The sequence below is a fragment of the Ornithorhynchus anatinus genome, chromosome 1 (genome assembly GCF_004115215.2).
Source record: "Ornithorhynchus anatinus isolate Pmale09 chromosome 1, mOrnAna1.pri.v4, whole genome shotgun sequence".
NCBI lineage: Eukaryota > Metazoa > Chordata > Mammalia > Monotremata > Ornithorhynchidae > Ornithorhynchus > Ornithorhynchus anatinus.
This window is the reverse complement of record NC_041728.1, coordinates 38,135,282-38,154,518: the sequence shown is the minus strand read 5'-3', so window position 1 is coordinate 38,154,518 and position 19,237 is coordinate 38,135,282. Positions and strand designations below refer to the sequence as shown.

Genomic DNA, 19,237 nt, shown 5'->3' with positions numbered 1-19,237 from the left:
AGGGGGCGGGGGGAAGGGCTGGGCGCCGGCAGCTCCCCACGCCCCTCCGTGGGCCCCGCCAGACGGGACGAGTGTGCGGATGCCCAGACCAGCTGCCTGGGAGGAGAGTGCATCAACACCTAGGCTCCTACCTGTGCCGGTGCCCAGAAGGCCAGCAGCTGGCCGCCAACGGCACCGTGTGCGAAGGTGGGTGCCCCGCCGGACCCCGCGGCTCGGGCTCACTGCCCCTCCCCGAAGGAGAGGGCCCGAGGGTCGGGATCACCGAGGGCCGGGCGGGGGGGCCCCGGCTCCGTGGTGGCCCAAGAGACGCCCTCCCCCCCGGCGGACCGGCACAGGCACCTCCCCGGCGGCCTCCGCGCGTTTGCTTTTTCCAAAATGGTGCCCGTTAAGCACTCGCTCGGTGACGGACTCCGTTCCGAGCGCCGGGGCACGGGGGAATTAGGCCCGACGCGGTCCCCGTCCCGCGCGGGGCTCGGCGTCCAAGCAGGCGGGGGAACCGGGATCCCCGTTTTACCGTCGAGGAGGCCGAGGCCCAGAGAGGTCGAGTGACCTCCGCCGATCGGGCGCGGGGGCCCCTCCGTCCGCCGGCTCACCGCCTGCCGCCCCTCTCCCCGCAGACGTGGACGAGCGCCTGGGGCGCCCGGGTGCCCGGGCGGCCGCTGCGTCGACACGGACGGCTCCTTCAGGTGTCAGTGCGAGAGCGGCTTCCGGCCTTCCCCCGGGACCGGGGCGTGCCAGGGTGAGGACGCGGACGGTCGCTCCGGCCGGCCGGCGGCCCGTGGTATTTACGGGGTGCCTCCCGCGTGCAGAGCAGCACCGTACCAAGCGCTCGGGAGAGTCGGACACGCCGGCGCGGGCGGGCACGTGCCCCTGCCCGCCGTGAGCATCCGCCGGGGCACCGTCCGGAGCGGGAGGGAGACGGACCCGCCGAGCCCGTCCGGCCTCGCCGCGGAGACCCTCCGGGGACGGGGCGGGGTCCGGTTGGCCCGGCGGCTCCGTCGTCTCCTCCGGGACGAGGACCCCCGCCCCCCTCCCCCCCCCCAACACACCTCCTCTCCCTCTCCGTCGCCCCTCCCCGGCCCGGGCCAGACGTGGACGAGTGTGCGGAGTCCAGGAACGCGGCGTGCGGCGGCTGGAAGTGCGAGAACACCCCGGGCTCCTACCGCTGCGTGACGGGCTGCCAGCCCGGCTTCCACGTGACCCCGGCCGGAGGCTGCGTCGGTGGGTGCCCCGGCCCCCGGTGGGGGCGGCGGGACGGGGGCAGCGAGGCCCGGGCCCACCCTCCGCTTCCTCAGACGTCGACGAATGCGCCTCCGCGACCCCGTGCGGGAACCACGGCTTCTGTGAGAACACGGACGGCTCCTTCCGGTGCCTGTGCGACCGCGGCTACCAGAACCCCCGCTCGGGCCCGGACTGCGTGGGTGAGTGGCCGCCCGGGCCCCGCCCGCCCCTGGGTCCGGCGAAGGCGCTTCCGTTTCGTCTTCCTCCTCCTCCTCCGTCCTCCCGCCGGTCCCCGGGCACGCCGACGGCTCGGGCTCTTGCCGGCCGGCCCCCTCTCGGCCTCCGGCCCCCGAGCTGCGGGCGTCCCTCGGGGCCCCGTCCGCTCCCCGGATTCGCGGTATCTATCGGCGCGCCCGATCCGTGCGGATCCGCTCCCGTTCGGGCTCCCTAGAGACTGGCAGACCGGCTCTTTTTTCCCTCCAAGGATCCAGAGGTGGGAATTCCAGGGCCCGGCGCCGACTGCGTGCCGAGCACTGTACTACGCGCTGAGCACCTCGGTTATACTGTTAAGATCGCCAACCGCGCAACTCGGTGAAGCCCTTCGTAGGTGCCGGGCGCCGTCCTGAGCGCCCGGGGGGGGGGGGGCGGGGGGAGACGGGCAAATCGGGTCGGACGCGGTCCCGTCCCGCACGGGGCCGGCGCTATCGATCCCCGTTTTCCAGATGAGGTGGCCGAGGCCCGGAGAAGCCGAGCGACCCGCCCCGGGGTCCCCCACCGGGCAAGCGGCAGGGCCGGGATTGGCACCCGGGCCCGCGCTCTATCCGCTGGGCCACGCCGCCTGACCCGCGCCCCCTCCCGTGCGCTCAGAACAGAGCCCGCGCCCAGCGGGCGCTCGATAAGTACGACGGACTGAGGGTCCCGTCTCCGCCCCGGTCCCGCAGACGTCAACGAGTGCGAGCTGATGCTGGCGGCGTGCGGGGCGGCGCTGTGCGAGAACGTGGAGGGCTCCTTCCTGTGCCTCTGTGCCAGCGACCTGGAGGAGTACGACGCTCGGCAGGGCCGCTGCCGCCCGCGGGAGGCCCCGGGTGAGGATCCCGCCCCGCCGCCGGGCCGGGAGGGTGCCGGTCGGCGGAGGGGGCGGGCGGAGGACCGACGGGCGCGGGGGCCCTGCCGCTCCTCCCCTCAGGGAACCCGAGGCGGCGGAGGGCGCGCCCTCCCGGGGCCCGAGCGCCAAGGGTGTTATTCTGACCGGGGCTGCGCCGGGCTCCTGAGCCAGAACGCCACGCGGGAAGAGTGCTGCTGCACTCGGGCGCCAGCTGGGGGCACGCCTGCGAGCCCTGCCCGCTCCCGGACTCGGGTAGGTGTCCGCCGTGGGCCCGGACGGGGCGGGGGGGGGGGACGGGACGCCGCCGGCCGGAGCCCTCCCGACCTCCCGCCTCCCTCCCCGCTCAGCCCAGTTCGGCGAGACCTGCCCCGGCGGGAAGGGCTACGTCCCCACCGAGGGCGCCTGGGTCTTTGGACACGCCACCTACATCGGTAACCTCCCCCAACCCCGCCCTCCTCCCCTTCCTCCCCTCTCCGGTAGCGGTGACTCCGGGCGCCGAGCACGGCGCCCGGCCCGTGGTAAAGCGCTCAGCCGATACCGTGACGGTCGTCGTCGTCGTCGTCGGTCACTTCTCCGGGCCTCACCCGTACAGTGGGGATGACGGGTGTGAGCTCCCGGCGGGACGGGGACCGCGTCCGGCCCGACTCGAACCCGCCCCGGCGTTCAGAGCGGTGCTCGGCCCATAGCGAGCGCCTGACGAGACCTGTCGCTACTTACCGAGCGTTCCCTCCTACCTCTCCGCTTGACCGGGGGCAGGGGGATGGGTGTCCGTCTCTCCGTCTCCCCCTCCGCACTGAAACGGGGCCCAACCCGTGGGACGCGGGATCGAGGAGAAGCGGCGTGGCCCGGCGGGCCCGGGAGTCGGAAGGACCCGGGTCCTCGTCCCGGCTCCTCCGCTCGTCCGCTGTGCCACCTCGGGCGGGTCGCCTCGCCCCCTCCGGCCCTCGGTTCCCTCCTCCGTACAACGGGGGCGGCGACCGGGGGCCCCGCGTGGGACGGGGACCGGGTCCGACCCGAAGACCGCTTAGGACGGTGCCCGGCCCCCAGCGCGCGCTCACCCAACACCGCGGTCACTAGTCCGGCCAGCGGACCCTCCCGCCCCCGGCTGACCCCCCACCCCGGCTCGCTCCCCGGCAGACGCGGACGAGTGCGTGATATTTGGCCTCGGGCTCTGCCGGGCCGGTCGGTGCTTCAACACGGTGCCCGGGTACACCTGTCTCTGCCACCCCGGCTATCGCAACAACGCCTCCCACCTGGAGTGCGTGGGTAAGGACGGGCGGCCCCCGACGGGGCCGGGCGGGCCGGGGGGGGGGTGGGCCACCGCTCTCGGTGGGAGGGGAGACGCCTCCCGCGGGCCCGGGGTCGGGGGAGGGCACGTCGAGAGAAGCAGCGGGGCCTCGGGGAAAGAGGCCGGGCGCCCGGGAGTCAGAGGTCCTGGGTTCTAAGTGCCGGCTGTGACCCCGGGTAGGTCGCTTCACCTCTCTGGGCCTCGGGCCTCCTGCGGCGCGGGGGCTCGCGGTCCGGGTCCGACCCCGTTAATCCGCCGCGACGCCTACGGCGGTGTTTGAGACGCGATTGAGAAAAAGGGTCCCCCACCGGAAGGAGGTGGGCAGGAGGACCCGGGTTCTAATCCCGGCTCTGCCACCGGTCCGCTCCGTGACCTTGGGCAAGTGCGGCGTGGCTCAGCGGGAAGAGCCCGGGCCGGGGAGTGGGACCACGCGGATTCTAATCCCGCCTCCGCCACCCGTCCGCTGGGGGACCCGGGGCGAGTCCCTTCCCTTCTCTGGGCCTCGGGTCCCTCCTCTGGGAAAACGGGGGCCAAGACCGTGAGCCCCAGGTGGGACAGCCCGATCGCCCCGCGTCTACCCCAGCGCTCCGACCGGGGCCTGGCCCACGGTAAGCGCTTCTACCCACGCCGTCGTCAGTATCGCCGCCGTTCCCCGGGCCCGGTCGCCTCGTCCGTCTCACGGGCCGGAGCCCGACCCCGTCAGGTCGCATCTACGCGCCCGGCACTTAGTAGGCGCCTGACGGATACCGTCGAGAAGGGGCCCGCCCGGCCCCGGACCCCCCTCGCGCGGTGCCGGCGGGGCCCCTCCGACTCCCCCTCCGCAGATCACGACGAGTGCCGGGACTCGGCCTGCGAGGGCGGCGAGTGCGTGAACACGGCGGGCTCCTTCCACTGCTTCTGCAGCCCCCGCTCGTCTCGACTCCGGCCAGAGGCGCTGCGTCGACGCGCCGCGGGGTAGGGGGCCGCGGGGGCCGCGGGGGGGGGGGGGGGGCGGCCGGGCGCCTCGCGGGGGCTGACCGGGCCCCGTCTCCGTCCGGCGGGAGCCCAGAGGACCACTCGGACCCGGACGTCCACGTGGACGTCTGCTGGCACGGTGTCACCGACTACGCCTGCCGGCTGCCGGCGGGGGAGAGACGCACCACCTACACCGAGTGCTGCTGCCAGGGGGGCGAGGCCTGGAGCCAGCAGTGCTCCCTCTGCCCCCCCGCCACCTCCGGTGAGGCCGGGGGCCGGGGGGGGACCGGGCGGGGGCGGAGGGCCCGGCCGGGCCCGGGAACCCACGGCTCCCCTCCCCGCGGCCCGCAGAGGTCTTCGCCCGGCTGTGCCACGAGGGCAGGGCCGGGGCTGACGTCGCCCACCGGCGGGGTTACGACCCCGCCCCCGGACCCGTCGACCCGAACTACGGGGGCCCCTCGGACAACCGCCCGGGCCCCGGAGCCGGGGACGCCGACGGCCACGCCGGGGCCGGACCGCCGCCTCCGTTCCGGCCCCCGGGGCTCCCGCCCCGCTTCGTGCCCGGGCGGCCAGGTCGGTGGCGGCCGTGGCGGCTTGGGTTCGGGCGGGCCGGAGAGGCCGGGGGGGCGGGGGGCGCCTTCCGGGCCCGGGTCTCCCCGGCGGGAGGCTTCCCGCTCGCCGTCGGGGTCGGAGGATCGCCTCCCGGGGCCGGGGCGCCGCACGGGGCTCGGGAGCCGGGGGAGGGGGCCCGGGCTAGCCGGGAGCGGGGAAAGGTCCACGGGCGAGCAACACCTCTCGGCGAGAGGAAGGGACCGGGGTCGGTCGCAGTCGAACGCTCCTCGCGCGCGGCACGCCGGACCGAGCCCTCGGGAGAGTCCGATTTCCCAAGCGAGGGCAGCGCCGGTGCCGGGCGGGGTCGGGCGGGAGGAGCGGCCGGAGGGACCGGGGGGGGGCGAGCGCCGGGTCGAGGCCGACCGGGCCGCCCCGCCCGTCTCGCCCCCCAGCCCCGCCGGGGTCCGCGGCGGCTTGGAGGGGCCGCGGGCCGAGGAGTGCGGCGTCCTCAACGGCTGCGAGAACGGCCGCTGCGTCCGCGTGCCGGAGGGCTACACCTGCGACTGCTCCGAGGGCTACCGGCTGGACACCGCCCTGCTGGCCTGCGTGGGTGAGCGGAGCCCCCCCGGCCCCGGGCACCCCCCCCGCCCCCCGGGGAACGGGGCCACCCTCCCCGCCGGGCCCGGTTCACTCGTCGATCGCATCTACCGGGCGCTCCCCGGGCGCCGCGCCGAGCGCCACAGTTGGGCGACAGCTAGAGACGATCCCCGCCCGGACAGCGGGCTCCCCGTCTAGAGGGGGGGAACGATAAGCGCCTCCCCCGTGCCGAGCACGGAGCGAGCACCGGGGCGGAGAGGACCTCATCGGGCCCCCCCCCCCCCGTGGGGCTCAGAGGCGAAGCCGGGGGAGAAAAAGGATTTGAACCCCCATCCCGTCAACGGGGGAACGAGGCCCAGAGGAAGAGAAGCGACTGGCCGGGTAGATCGATCCGTCCGCATCTACAGAGCGCTCACTGCGTGCGGAGCGCTTGGGCCGAGCGCCCCGGGAGGGCCTGAGACAGTCGGTACGAGCGGCTTGCGGTCCAGAGGGGAGACAGAGGGGAAGGAGGAGGAGGCAGGAGAGGAGAGGTGCTTGGATCAACGGGGTTTGCCGTTCGGATGGAGGGGAGAGGGTGGATCTTAGCCAAGCCGTGAAGATCCAACCGAGGGGACCGAGCGGCGGACGGGACGCGTGGGTCGAATGAGAGAGGTGAGGGTGGCGCGCGCCGCCGTGGGCTGGCGAGACGGGAAGGACGGGGGTGTCGTCTGCAGCGATGAGAGAATCGGGGAAGGACGGGGTGAGGGGCGGGAAGACGAGGAGCTAGCTCCGTTTCGGACGTGCTGAGTTCGAGGTGACGGCGGGACGTCGAGAGAGAGATGTCTGGAAGGCGGCGGGTGACGCGGAGCCGGAGAGGGGACCCGGGGAGCCGTCCGCCGCCGACTCCCCAAGTGGGGAGCCCCCGGAACCGGCACAACCGACCCACTCCCCGGGTTCGGGCGTTCCCGAGTTCCGCTCCTCGGGCCGGGCCCCCGCAAACCGAGCCCGACGGGAGGGACGTGTCGTGGGCGACGAGGCTCCTCCCCGGCCCCTACTGAAATGGACGCCCCCGAGAGCCCCTCCTCTAGGGGGGAGGCCACAGGGCCGGGAGGCAGGAGACTCGGGTTCCGCGTGACCGTACCGTTCACCCTCTCGGGGCCTGGGTTTCCTGAAGGGGGATGAGACGCCCGTTCTCCCCGCCACCCCCGGGGCGGGGATTGGGTCCGACGGGCCCGTACCACGTCCACCCCGGCGCTCAGCACGGTGCTCGACCCTCGCGACTGGTCAACCCAGCCCGCCCGCCCAGCCCAGACCTGGGGAATCGAAGGCCTCGTCGTCGGACGGGCCGGGGCTGCCCGGAGGCGCCGGGCTTCGGGCCGGCCCGCCTCCACGCCGGTGGGGCCCCGCCCCCTCCCGCCGCGGACCACGGGGTCCGGGGAGCCGCTTCGGGCCGCCGGGCTGACCGGCGCCTCCGGTCTCGTCTCGCAGACGTGAACGAGTGCGGAGAGCGGCGCCCCGCCCGCCGCGGACCCGTGCGCCCCCGGCCTCTGCGAGAACACGGACGGCTCCTTCCGCTGCCGCTGCCCGCCCGGGTACGTGCCCGCCGCGGCCCCCGCCCGCTGCCTCCCGCGGCACAAGTAGGGGCCGGGCCGGCCCCCCGGGGGGGCCGCCCCGCCTTCCGCCGCCGCCTCCTCGCCTCCGCTCGCCCGGCTTACCCCAGCGCCGGCAGCCGCCCCTTGCCGCTTCGGTCACCCGGGGCGGGCCTGCGGAGGGACCCGCGGGGGGGGTCCCGCCGCCCGCCTCCCGGAACGGCCCGGACCCCCGAGGGAGGCCCGGGCGCGGGCCGCTCCCGCCGCCCCCCCGGGGCCGTCCTGGGGGGTCGGGAGGGCTTGACCCGTCACCCTCCGGCGTCCTCCGGACCCCGCCGCCACGACCGGGCACCGGGCCCCCCGGCTGAGCGCCGCCGTCGGGTGCGGTGGGGCGCCGGGGGGCTCTCGGGGGGGGGGGGGGGTCCGGCTTTCCGGAGGATCCGGCCGCTCGCGCCCCCCCCCCTCCGGGAAGACGGGTTCGGACGTGTTAATAAAATGGTCTATTTTCTGGCCCGCGGCGTCCGGCGTGTTTCCGTCCGGGGCCGGGAGGGCCGGCGCCCCGGGGTGGGCCCCAACGGGTTTCTCGAAGGCCAGAGGGCCGTTGACTAACAAAATCCCACCTTCCCCGGGCGGGGGGGGGGGGGGGGGGCGGAAAGAAACGAGCTTTCTTACGTGGGGAGAGCAAATACCCGAGGGCCAAGGAGAGCCCAGGGACCTTGGACTCGATCGCACGGGAAGCGGAGAAGATTAGGACGTCTGGGAAAGGCCGAATTTATACTCGGGGATCCCGGCAGTCGGCCGCTACCACCGGCCAAAACTCTGCCGAGAAGAGCTCGCCGTGGGCGGGGAACACGCCGACCGACCGCGTTACGCTGTACTCTCCCCCAAGCGCCCGCTACGCGCTCGGCGCCGGTCAACGCCCGACGGATCCTAGCGACGGACCCCCTGACGACGGAGCCCCCCGGGGACGGGGACCGTGTCCGATTCCCCCCCGTGGAGTCTCTCCCGGCGTTCGTCCGGGGCTCCGCGCACGGTGAGCACTCCGTCAACGTCATTACGGCCTCGGGCAGGTCGCTCACCTTCTCGGCGCCTCGGCGACCCCATCCGTAAGATGGGGATGGAGGCCGTGAGCCCTACGTGGGACGACCTCGTATCCGCCCCCAGCGCTCAGAACGGTGCTCGGCCCACGGCGGGCGCTCGACCGCCCCCGCGGCCGGGGAGTCAGAGGTCGTGGTTCTAATCCCGGCGCCCCGCCACTCGTCCGCTGCGGGACCCTGGGCAGGCCGCTTCGCCTCTCTGGGCCTCATTCATTCATTCACTCGTATTTACTGAGCGCTCACTACGTGCGCAGCACCGTAGCGAGCGCTCGGGACGAACCAGTCGGCGACAGATCGAGACGGTCCCCGCCGTCCGACGGGCTCACGGTCCGATCGGGGGAGACGGACGGACGAGAACGACGGCGACAGACAGAGTCGGGGGGAAGGACGTCCCGTAGAAACGATGGCGACTGAACAGAATCGAGGCGATGTACAATTCATTAACAAAATAAATAGGGGAACGGTCGCCTCGTCTGTAGAACGGGGACGAAGGACTGTGAGCCGCCCGTGGGACGGCCCCGTTACCTCGTCCCCCGTCCCCGCGGCGCCTAGACTAGTGCCTGGCGCATGGCGAGTGCTTAGATGCCGCGGTCGTCGTCGTCACGGAGAATTACTAGGCTGGAGCGGATGACAGGGCGGCAGCGGGGATTTCTCTTCCGGGGGGGGGGGGGGGGGGGAGGTCAGACTCCCCATTTCGACGGGTGACGGCTTTCGGCTTCGCGGCCCCGTCCACCGATCCCTCCCTCCGCCTCCGCTATCTGAGAGCTTTGCTCCGCTTCCCTCCTCTGTGCCTGACGTGGACGCGCTCGCCTGTAAGCGGACCCTCCGTCTCCTCCTTCCTCTGGTCGGTCTCCGGCACACAGCGGGCAATTCGCAAAACCGGGGAGGGACCGAAGGCCCCCGGGGCACAGGGCAGGGTGGAGCCGGACCGAGGGCAAAATCTCCGGCCTCTCCCCTTCCGATCCCCGCTTCTCTCCCCGGCCTGCGTCGCCTTTCTGAACCCAGGTTTTCTGGCTCCGCGTCTCCCCACGCCCGCCCAGCTCCGCATCCGGCAGAGACTTCGAAGCGTAACGGATGCTGGCGACGCGCCGACTAGGCGCCAGGCACTCTTAAATCGGTCGATCGGATCGACCGAGCACCTGCGTGCAAGGGCGCCGGACTAGCGCCTGGGAGAGTACGACGTGACCGTACGAACAATACGGCAGGGCACGTTCCCCGCCCGCCAAGAGCTTCCAGGACGAGAGGGACAAACATTACGTCGATAAAGATTAACTCCTCAGCAAGGGGCCCGAAGGCACCGGGCTCGGTCCCCTCCCACCCACGTCGCCTCACTTGTCCTCCTCTACAACCCGGCCGGCCCACTCGGCTTTCCTCACGGCGACCTCCTCGACGAATCGTCATCTGTGGAGCGGCTGACCTGCGTGCGGGAGCGTACGATCGTCGCCGCCGTCGTCCGATCGGTTCGAAACCCTTTCCCGGAGGAGGGGGGCCCCTCCCCGGTGGCCCCCGTGATCCATCGGTCCTAGTCCCTCAGTGTGTCCCTCAGGTGTGAGGAGCGCCGCACTAAGCGCTTGGAGGAGTCCAGGGGACAATCCAACCGACACGTCGCCCGCCCGCAAGGAGCTCGACGGCCCTTATCCCCATTTGGCGCACCCCACCCGTGGCGGTGAGCGACCCCGGCCGGCAAGGAAGGCCCGAGTGACCGAGAGGATTAAAAAAATAAACATTTATCCAGCCGTAATACACGTACGTACACGCACAGCTGCTAGACCACCTCCCTCGGGACCGAGCGTGGAGCCTCTCCCCTCCCGGCCCCCGCCGATCCCTCGGCGAGCTCTGGCCGGGGAGGAGGGGTCTGAGGTGGCGGGGTCCTGGACTCCGGATCCCTCCGGGAGAAGCCGGCGGAACGGGAGACCGGCCGGGGCGGGCGCCCGCTCCGGGGAAATGGCGAGTTGGGGGGGGGGGGGGGGTGCGGAGCGCGAGAGAGAACCGGCGAGACAGCGCGTCGTCTAAGAGGGGGGAGCGAATGGGCGGCGAGGGCGCGAGGACCACGCGAGAGAGGGGCGAGAGGGAGCGCGCGGGCCCGCGCCCTCGGGTTCCTGGCGTTTCCGTCAGAGCTTGACGGAAAAGGAGGTCCCGCAGGAGCAGCCCTGCTCGGCCTGGGGGTTGTCGACCACCTGGAAGGAGCTGCGAATGAGCTCCCGGCTGAAATCCACCACGGCGCCCTTGACGAAGGCCAGGCTGTCGGCTGTCCACACAAACCCGGGCTCCGCCCCGCTCAAACACCCTGCGGAGACACAGCGGACGGCCTGGGTTAGCCGCCTCCTGGCCGGACCCCCGTCCTCCCTCCCCGCCGCCCTCGCGCCCCCCCCCCCCGCCCCCCCCCGGCCCGGACACCCCTCCCCTCCCGCCGACGACGGGCCCGCGGGGGTCGCTCCCGCCCCGCTCCCCGAGGGGTTGGGGCGGGGGGGGGCCGCGCGGTCGCCCTCGCCGGGGACGGCGGCGGGTCGGCGAAGACCGAGGCGCGGGAAGGAGACGGCCCGCTTCTACCCCTGACTGGGTTTGGGGCCTCTGACGTTTCCCTGTGCCTTCGCTCCCCTCATCCGGTACCTCTTCCCGCCGCACGACGCCGTCCGTAATGACCCACGATAATCACGGCGCCCGTCCCGCGCTTACCACGTGCCGTGGACTGTCCCCTAAGCGCCGGGGCGGGTCCGAGCCCCGCCCCACGTGGGGCTCCCGGTCTCCCTCCCCATTTACAGATGGGGTGACTGAGGCACGGGAGTGAAGTGGCTCGCCCAAGGTCCGCCGGCAGACAGGTGGCGGAGCCGGAATCGGGACCCGCGACCTCCCGCCTCCCAGCCCGCTGCTCTGTCCGCTTCGCTATCCCGCTTCCGTTAACAGTACTGATAACTGGGGCGGGTCTGGAGTGTTTACTCTGTGCCCAGCACCGTCCCAAAGCACCGGACATCCGATATTCGCCCCACGGCCGTTCGCTACGTACATCTTTAAATCGTAGACTACGGATTGCTTATTGAGATGAACGTCCGTCTCCCTCTCTGGACTCGGGCGGGGGCGTTGCCCGCTAATTCCGTCGCGCCGGGCACCCTCACCAAGCGCTTAGGACGGTCAGAGAGGCGGCAGGGTCTGGCGCGCAGGGCACGGGCCCGGGAGTCGGAAGGTCACGGGGTCTAATCCCGGCTCCCCCGCTGAATACTACTAACGCTCGGTTCAAGCGCTTCCTATGTGCCAAGCGCTGGGAGAGATCCAAGGTTACTGGATGCCTCACTTGGGGCTGACAGTCTCGATCCCCATTTTTCCCGGGGAGGTCACCGAGGCCCAGGGAAGTCGAAGTGACTCGCCCCAAGTCCCAAGGCTGAGAGGCGGCGGAGCCGGACGAGCACCCACGACCTCCGACTCCCGAGCCCGGGCTCGCGCCGCTCCCCGTGTCGGCTGTGGGACCCGGGCCAGCCGCTTGACCTCTCTGGGCCCTCAGTTTCCTCATCTGCACGATCCCAGGGACTTGCCCCGGGCCCCACGGCAAACCTTCCCTCACCCGTACAGTGGAGGTTCGATTCCCGTTCCCCATCTGACTTGATGAGACCTAGCTTAGAAATGACCGATTCATATCCACGCCCGCCTCCCCCGCTCCATACGGCAGGCACGTCTCGGGCAGGGAAAGCGTCTGCGGCTACCGTCGCGGCGTGCTCCTCCCAGGCGCTCAGGACAGCGCTCCGCGCGGACGGTAAGGGCCGCCGCCCGATCGAGCCATCGAAACCGCAAGCCCCGCGCGAGCGGGGACGGTGTCCGACCTCGACGGGTCGACTCTGCCCGGGCAGCGGCCCGGTGCCTGGCCCAGAGTAAGCGCCCGGCACGCCAGGTGGACGACGACCATCATCACCGTCACCCGGGTCCCCCGACTCCTTAGGCGGGGAGGGTCCGCGCCCGGCTGTCGGCGCCACGACCCGTCTCCCCCAGGAGACTCTCCCCTTCCCGCTTTCCTACCTGTCGTCGGGATTGAGGACGGTATCCAGGGAGAATCTGTACTGGAATCCCGAACAGCCTCCTCCCTCCACCTGGAGCCTGAGGAACCGGGACCCTTCCGTAATCTCCAGCAGCCTCTGCAACACACAGGTCCCAGGATGGCCGCCGGCCCTCGGGAATCGCCTCCGGCCCGGCTCGGGACGTTCACTCGCTCCCCGGGGGCGTCTTTTTGGAGCGCCGACTCTCCGCAGGGCGCCTGGAAGGTACAGCCGGGCAACGGATAGAGACGACCCCCCGCCCGACGACGGGCTCACACGCCGAGAGGGGGGAGACGGCCGGCAGAACGCATCCGAGGCGTCGACGCCGATCAGGGCTCTACACACCTCACGGCGGCGTCAATAAAGGAATAGATAATATATACAAATCTACCGAGTGCTGTGGGGGAGGGGAAGGGGTAGAGCAGAGGGAGGGAGTTTCGGGCGTCCACTCTCCGGAGGCAGCGCGGCCCGGCGGGTAGCGCCCGGGCGTCGCCGTCCGCCGCGGGACCTCGGGCGGGCCGCCTCCCTCCTCCGGGCCCTCGGTGACCTCCTCCGTAAAAACGAGGGTCAAGACCGCGAGCCCCCCGGCCGTGGGACGGGGGCCGAGTCCAACCTTGACCACCTGGCGCTTGGTGAGCGCTTCGCAGAGACCGTTTGGGCAAAAAGAAAAGCTCTATCGACGGTACCTACCGAGCGCTTACCGGCATCGAACGCTGGGGAAAATAACGTCCAAATGAGTCGGCAGACCCCATTCCCGGTCCACGGGGAGTATGGCGGGGGGGGGGGGGGAGGAGACGGACGTCATCGTAAGTAAATTCGGGAGACGACAGAAGTCTGGGGCGCCGAGAACGCGGCGGCCGTCGAATCCTTCGAGCGGACGGGGTCGAAGGGCACGGCGGACCCGGGCGGGGGACGGGAGGAGGGGAAAAAGGTTAGGGAAGGCCTCGCGGAGGTTGGGATTTTAATAAGATGGTGAAGGGAGGGGGAGAGGCCCACAGGGCGGAGGTGTGAAGACGGTGGGTCCCTAACCCCCAGGCAGGCGGGGGGCGGCTCCGCACCCGCCACGTCCACCTTGAACTCTCCTTTTTGGGTACGTGAACCCTTACTAGACGTCGGGCGCCGGGGGAGGCGCCACAATTGCTCCCCGCTCTTTGTTAACCACCTGCGAGCCTCACGTGGGACAACCCGATGCCCCCGTACCTCCCCCGGCGCTTAGAACAGTGCTCGGCACACAGTAAGCCGCCTAACGGATACCGACGTCATCATCATCATCATTAGTATTTCTGTCGGGCGCTTGCCGTGTGCCAGGCGCCGCCGGGGTAGACGCAGGGTCATGGGGTTGTCCCCCCGTGGGGCTCACTCTTTCACTCCCCATTTTACAGATGAGGCCGCTGAGGCCCAGAGAGGTGAAGCGACTCGTTAATCGGGCGCACGCACCCGTCCCCCGTGGGGACAGTCTGGGCAGGCGGGGGAAGCGGGTGCCCGATCCCCGTTTTACAGTCGAGGGAACCGAGGCGCAGAGGGGCGGCCCGGCTCGGCGGAAAGAGCCGGGCTTTGGAGTCCGGGGTCACGGGTTCGAATCCCGGCTCGGCCACCCGGCGGCCCGTGCCACGCGGGCGGGTCACTTCACCTCTCGGGGCCTCAGTTCCCTCGTCTGCCCAAATGGGGAGGAAGACCGTGAGCCCCGCGTGGGACGACCCGATTCCCGCGTCCACCCCGGAGCTCCGAACAGTGCTCGGCACATAGTAAGCGCTTAACGGACAGCGACGTTATCATCGTTAGTGCTTGCGCCTGGAAACGCAGCAGACAAGATGGGAACCCAGGTCCTTCTGACGTCAGTCGTATTTCTAAGCGCCACCTGGACTGCCGTGGGCGGGAGAACGGGGCAGTTTCATCGCTTTCGTGTACTACCAACGGTCCTCGTTGAGCGCTTCCGGTGCGCCAGGCACTCTACTAAGCGCCGGGGCGGACACGGGCCCGTCGGGATGGGCGCGGTCTCACGGTCTCGATCCCCGTCGCACAGACGAGGCCCCTGAGGCCCAGAGAGGCGAATCGCTTGCCCAGGGCCACGCGGCGGACGGGCGGCGGAGCCGGGATCAGAACCCAAGCTCCGCCCGCTCCGCCCCCCCCCCGCAAGCGCTCGGCATACGCGGAACCATCGCGGGCTTCGGAGTCGGGGGGGGGGGGGTCACGGGTTCGAATCCCCGCTCTGCCGCTCGTCAGCTGCGTGCCCGTGGGCGAGTCACCTCCCTTCCTCTGTGCCTCGGTGACCTCGTCTGTAAAACGGGGATTAACCGCGAGCCTCGCGTGGGACGACCCGCTGACCCCGCGTCTCCCCCGGCGCTTAGAGCGGTGCGCCGCGCGTAGCGCTTAACAAATGCCGTAATGACAAGTCCCTTCACTTCTCTGGGCCTCGCTCCCTCACCTGTAAAATGGGGATCAAAGACCGAGAGCCCCGCGTGGGACCACCCGATTCCCGTGTCTCCCCCCCGGGCGCTTAGAACAGTGCTCTGCGCGTAGTCAGCGCTTAATACCAACATCGTTATTATTACCGGGTACCTCTCTCCCCCCCCCCATCTCCCTCCGCTCCTCCCCCTCTCCCCTCGGCACCGCGTTCGTCCGCTGGACCGTATGTATTTTCGCCCCCCCCCCCCCCCCCCGTTTACTCGTTAACGAGACGCCCGTCGCCTCGATTCCGTTCAGCCGCCACGGTTCTTCCGAGACGTCCTTCCCCTCGACTCTCTCCATCGCCGTCGTCCTCGCCCGCCCGTCTCCCCCGCTCGGCCCGGGGGCCCGTCGGAGGGCAGGGACCGTCCCTGTGGGCTCGTTCGTCCCAGGCGCTCGGTCCGGTGCCCCGGCACGTAGTGGGCGCTCAATAAATACGACCGAACGAGGGAACGCCTCACCTTGACACAGCCGTCGCTGAGGCGGACCTCCTCGCCGGGGCCCGGCGGCGGCGGCGGCGACGACGACGTCCACCACCGGGTCAGCACCCCGGCCGGCCTCGGGGAGGAAGGGCCCACCTGCCGAGGACACCCGCGGCGGCATCTGCTTGAGCGCTCACTATGGGCGGAGCGCCGGGGGACCTACGGGGTCATGGGAGGGAAGCGACTCGCCCCACGTCGCCCGGCTGCCCGGTGGCGGAGCGAGGATCAGGATGATGCTGCTACCTGTTAAGCGCTCCCGACGCGCGGAGCGCCGTCCTAAGCGCTGGGGGAGGCACGGGGTCACCGGGTGGTCCCACGTGGGCTCACGGTCTCCGTCCCCATCTGACAGATGAGGTCGCTGAGGCCCGGAGGGGTCAAGCGCCCGCCCCAAGTCACCCGGCTGACAGGTGGTGGAGCCGGCATTCGAACCCGTGACCTCTGACTCCCAAGCCCATCAGGGTAACGTTGGTGTTTCTTAAGCGGCTTACTATGCGCAGAGCACTGTTCTAAGCGCCGGGGGGGTAAACAGACCGGGCTCGGCCGTCCGAGGCCGTGGGTTCTAATCCCCGCCCCGCCACTTAGCTGCATCACGTCACTTCTCCGGGCCTCAGTTCCCTCATCTGTGAAACGGGGATGAAAAACCGTGGGCCCCCACCCTGATGACCTTGTATCTCCTCCGGCGCTCAGAACCGTGCCTGGCACGTCCTAAGCGCCTCACGGATTACCGTTACCGTCAACGTAACGATACGCTACACTAGCGTGGCTCAGCGGAAAGAGCCCGGGCTTGGGAGTCGGAGGTCGTGGGTTCGAATCCCGCCTCTGCCCCTTGTCAGCTGGGTGACCGTGGGCGAGTCACTTCACTTCTCTGGGCCTCAGTTCCCTCACCTGTAAAATGGGGATGAAGACCGTGGGCCTCCCGAAGGGCAACCTGCTGACCCTGGATCTCCCCCAGCACTTAGCACAGCGCTCTGCGCATAGTGAGCGCTTAACAAATACCGACATTATTACTTATCCTGATGATATCAACGTCTGACTACTCCTTTGGTTTCGTTTTGTTGTTTGGGAGCCCGTTATGGGGCAGGGATGGTCTCCGCTGCCCGAACTGTCCCATCCAAGCGCTTAGCACGGCGCTCTGTACCTAGTAAGCGCCTAACAAATCCCAACATTCTTATTTATCCCGATGATATCTACGCCTGACTACTTCTTTGGTTTTGTTTTGTTGCCCGTCTGCCCCTTTGGGAGCCCGTTATGGGGCAGGGATCGTCTCCGCTGCCCGAACTGTCCCATCCAAGCGCTTAGCACAGCGCTCTGCACCTAGTAAGCGCCTAACAAATCCCAACATTATTATTTATCCTGATGATATCTCCGCCGGGCTACCTCTTTGGTTTTGTTTTGTTGTTTGGGGGCCCGTTATGGGGCAGGGATGGTCTCCGCTGCCCGAACTGTCCCATCCAAGCGCTTAGCACAGCGCTCTGCACCTAGTAAGCGCCTAACAAATCCCAACATTATTATTTATCCTGACGATACATCTGCCGGGCTACCTCTTTGGTTTGGTTTTGTTGTTTGCGAGCCCGTTATGGGGCAGGGATCAATTCTGTGGCCCGAACTGTCCCATCCAAGCGCTTAGCACGGCGCTCTGCACCTAGTAAGCGCCTAACAAATCCCAACATTATTATTTATCCCGATGATATCTACTCCTGACTACTTCTTTGATCTTGTTTTGCTGTTTGGGAGCCCGTTATGAGGCAGGGATAGGTCTCTGCTGCCCAAACTGGACCTTCCCAGCGCTTAGCACAGCGCTCTGCACCCAGTAGGCGCTCAGTAAGTGCGACTGCACTTAGGAGGAAGCCCCGTGAGGCCCCCTCCCCCCCCGGGGCCCCCAACGCTTCGCACAGCTCCCAGAAGGTCGGGGGTGAGGCGGGGCCGCCCTCCGCCCCCGGGGGACCCCGGTACCTGCCGCCCAGCAGGGAGACTCGGGACCCCAACATGGCGCCCAGGGACGAGGCCGCCGCCGCCATCTTGCGCCGCGAGGACCCGCCCCTCCGTCCCACGTGACCACGCCCCGCTCCCGCCCTTAGTCAGGCCCTCAGATCACGTGACCACGCCCCCGGCCCTTATTGGCCACGCCCCTCCCCACGTCGCCACGCCCCCTTCCCGCCCTAAATCACGCCCTCCGCTCCCGTGACCAGGCCCCTGCTCCTCGTGGGCCACGCCCCTTCCCGCCCTTAGCCACGCCCTCGGCTCACGTGACCACGCCCCCGGCCCCCTATTGGCCACGCCCCTCCTCACGTCGCCACGCCCCCTTCCCGCCCTAAATCACGCCCTCCGCTCCCGTGACCAGGCCCCTGCTCCTCGTTGGCCACGCCCTCCGATCACGTGACCACGCCCCCTGTCCCTCGTTGGCCACGCCCCTCCCCACGTCGCCGCGCCCCCTTCCCGCCCTAAATCACGCCCTCCGCTCCCGTGACCAGGCTTCTGCTCCTCGTTGGCCACGCCCCTCCGCCTCACGTCACCGCGCCCCCTTCCCGCCCTTAGTCACGCCCTCAGATCACGTGACCACGCCCCCGGCCCTTATTGGCCACGCCCCTCCCCACGTCGCCACGCCCCCTTCCCGCCCTAAATCACGCCCTCCGCTCCCGTGACCAGGCCCCTGCTCCTCGTTGGCCACGCCCCTTCCCGCCCTTAGCCACGCCCTCGGCTCACGTGACCACGCCCCCGGCCCCTATTGGCCACGCCCCTCCTCACGTCGCCACGCCCCCTTCCCGCCCTAAATCACGCCCTCCGCTCCCGTGACCAGGCTCCTGCTCCTCGTTGGCCACGCCCCTCCGCCTCACGTCACCACGACCCCTTCCCGCCCTTAGTCACGCCCTCAGATCACGTGACTACGCCCCCTGTCCCTCATTGGCCACGCCCCTCCACACGTCGCCACGCCCCGCTCCTCATTAAACACGCTCCGTTCCCGCCCCTTCCCGCCCTTCGTCCCGCCCTCCGCCCCACGTGACTACGCCCCTTCTCCTCATTGGCCGCGCCCCTCCACCCATGTCACCGCGCCCTGCTCTTCATTAAGCACGCCCCATTCACGCCCCCTCCCGCCCTTAATCCCGCCCTTGGCCCCACGTGACCACGCCCCTTCCCTCCCTTAGTCACGCCCTCTGCTCACGTGACTACGTCCCTGCTCCTCATTGGCCAAGCCACCCCCCTTGGCCACGCCCCTCGGCCCACGTGACTCCGCCCGCACTTCTCATTGAGCATGCCCCGTTCACGCCCCTCCGCCCACGTGACCACGCCCAGGCTCCTCCTTGAACACGCCCCATTCGCGCGCTCGATAAATACTACTGAAGGAATGACAGTCGGCGCTCAATAAATACTCTTGAATGAAGAGGCAGGGATGGTCTCCCTCTGTTGACCCCCTGTCCATTCCAAGCGCTTAGCACAGTGCTCTGAACCCAGTGAGCGCTCAGTAAATACGAGAAGCAGCGTGGCTCAGTGGAAAGAGCACGGGCTTTGGAGTCAGCGGTCATGAGTTCGAATCCCGGCTCGGCCACTTGCCAGCTGTGTGACTGTGGGCAAGTCACTTAGCTTCTCTGGGCCTCGGCGACCTCATCTGTCCGATGGGGATGAAGACTGTGAGCCCCTCGTGGGACAACCTGATTCCCCTGTGTCTACCCCAGCGCTTAGAACGGTGCTCGGCACATAGTAGGCGCTTAACAAATACCAACATTATTATTGTTATTACTATTGCATGAATGATCATACTGACCTGTAGCCCCGCCCCTCCCCGCCGGCGTCATCGAGGGGGCGGGCTTTTCGTCCCCCCCCCCGAAAAGCCCGCCCCCTCGCACGCCATTGGCGGAGCGCCCCGTCGCTCTGGGCGGGGAGCGCTCCGATTGGCCGAGCCGGGGAGCC

At 69.9% G+C, this 19,237-nt stretch overlaps 2 protein-coding genes across 2 annotated transcripts in view; one reads left to right on the top strand and one right to left on the bottom strand.

Annotated features, from left to right (window-relative positions):
- LTBP2 (latent transforming growth factor beta binding protein 2) overlaps positions 1–7,352 on the top strand; it is a 46,929-nt gene extending 39,577 nt beyond the window's left edge. Inside the window, 16 exon segments of the mRNA XM_039913552.1 lie at positions 63–118; positions 121–190; positions 618–739; positions 1,090–1,221; positions 1,296–1,421; positions 2,163–2,339; positions 2,457–2,525; positions 2,528–2,578; positions 2,674–2,757; positions 3,464–3,592; positions 4,439–4,568; positions 4,658–4,830; positions 4,920–5,141; positions 5,458–5,730; positions 7,185–7,198; positions 7,200–7,352. Coding sequence (XP_039769486.1) covers positions 63–118; positions 121–190; positions 618–739; positions 1,090–1,221; positions 1,296–1,421; positions 2,163–2,339; positions 2,457–2,525; positions 2,528–2,578; positions 2,674–2,757; positions 3,464–3,592; positions 4,439–4,568; positions 4,658–4,830; positions 4,920–5,141; positions 5,458–5,730; positions 7,185–7,198; positions 7,200–7,337 — 1,966 coding nt within the window. The 3' untranslated portion in view covers positions 7,338–7,352.
- Positions 7,353–10,341: 2,989 nt separating this feature from the next.
- Positions 10,342–18,583, bottom strand: ISCA2 (iron-sulfur cluster assembly 2). The gene is given in 6 exon segments (XM_029058714.1): positions 10,342–10,628; positions 10,630–10,669; positions 12,388–12,503; positions 15,311–15,490; positions 17,285–17,404; positions 18,554–18,583. Coding segments are annotated over 6 exon segments (621 nt in total). The 3' UTR covers positions 10,342–10,493.
- Positions 18,584–19,237: the final 654 nt, after the last annotated feature.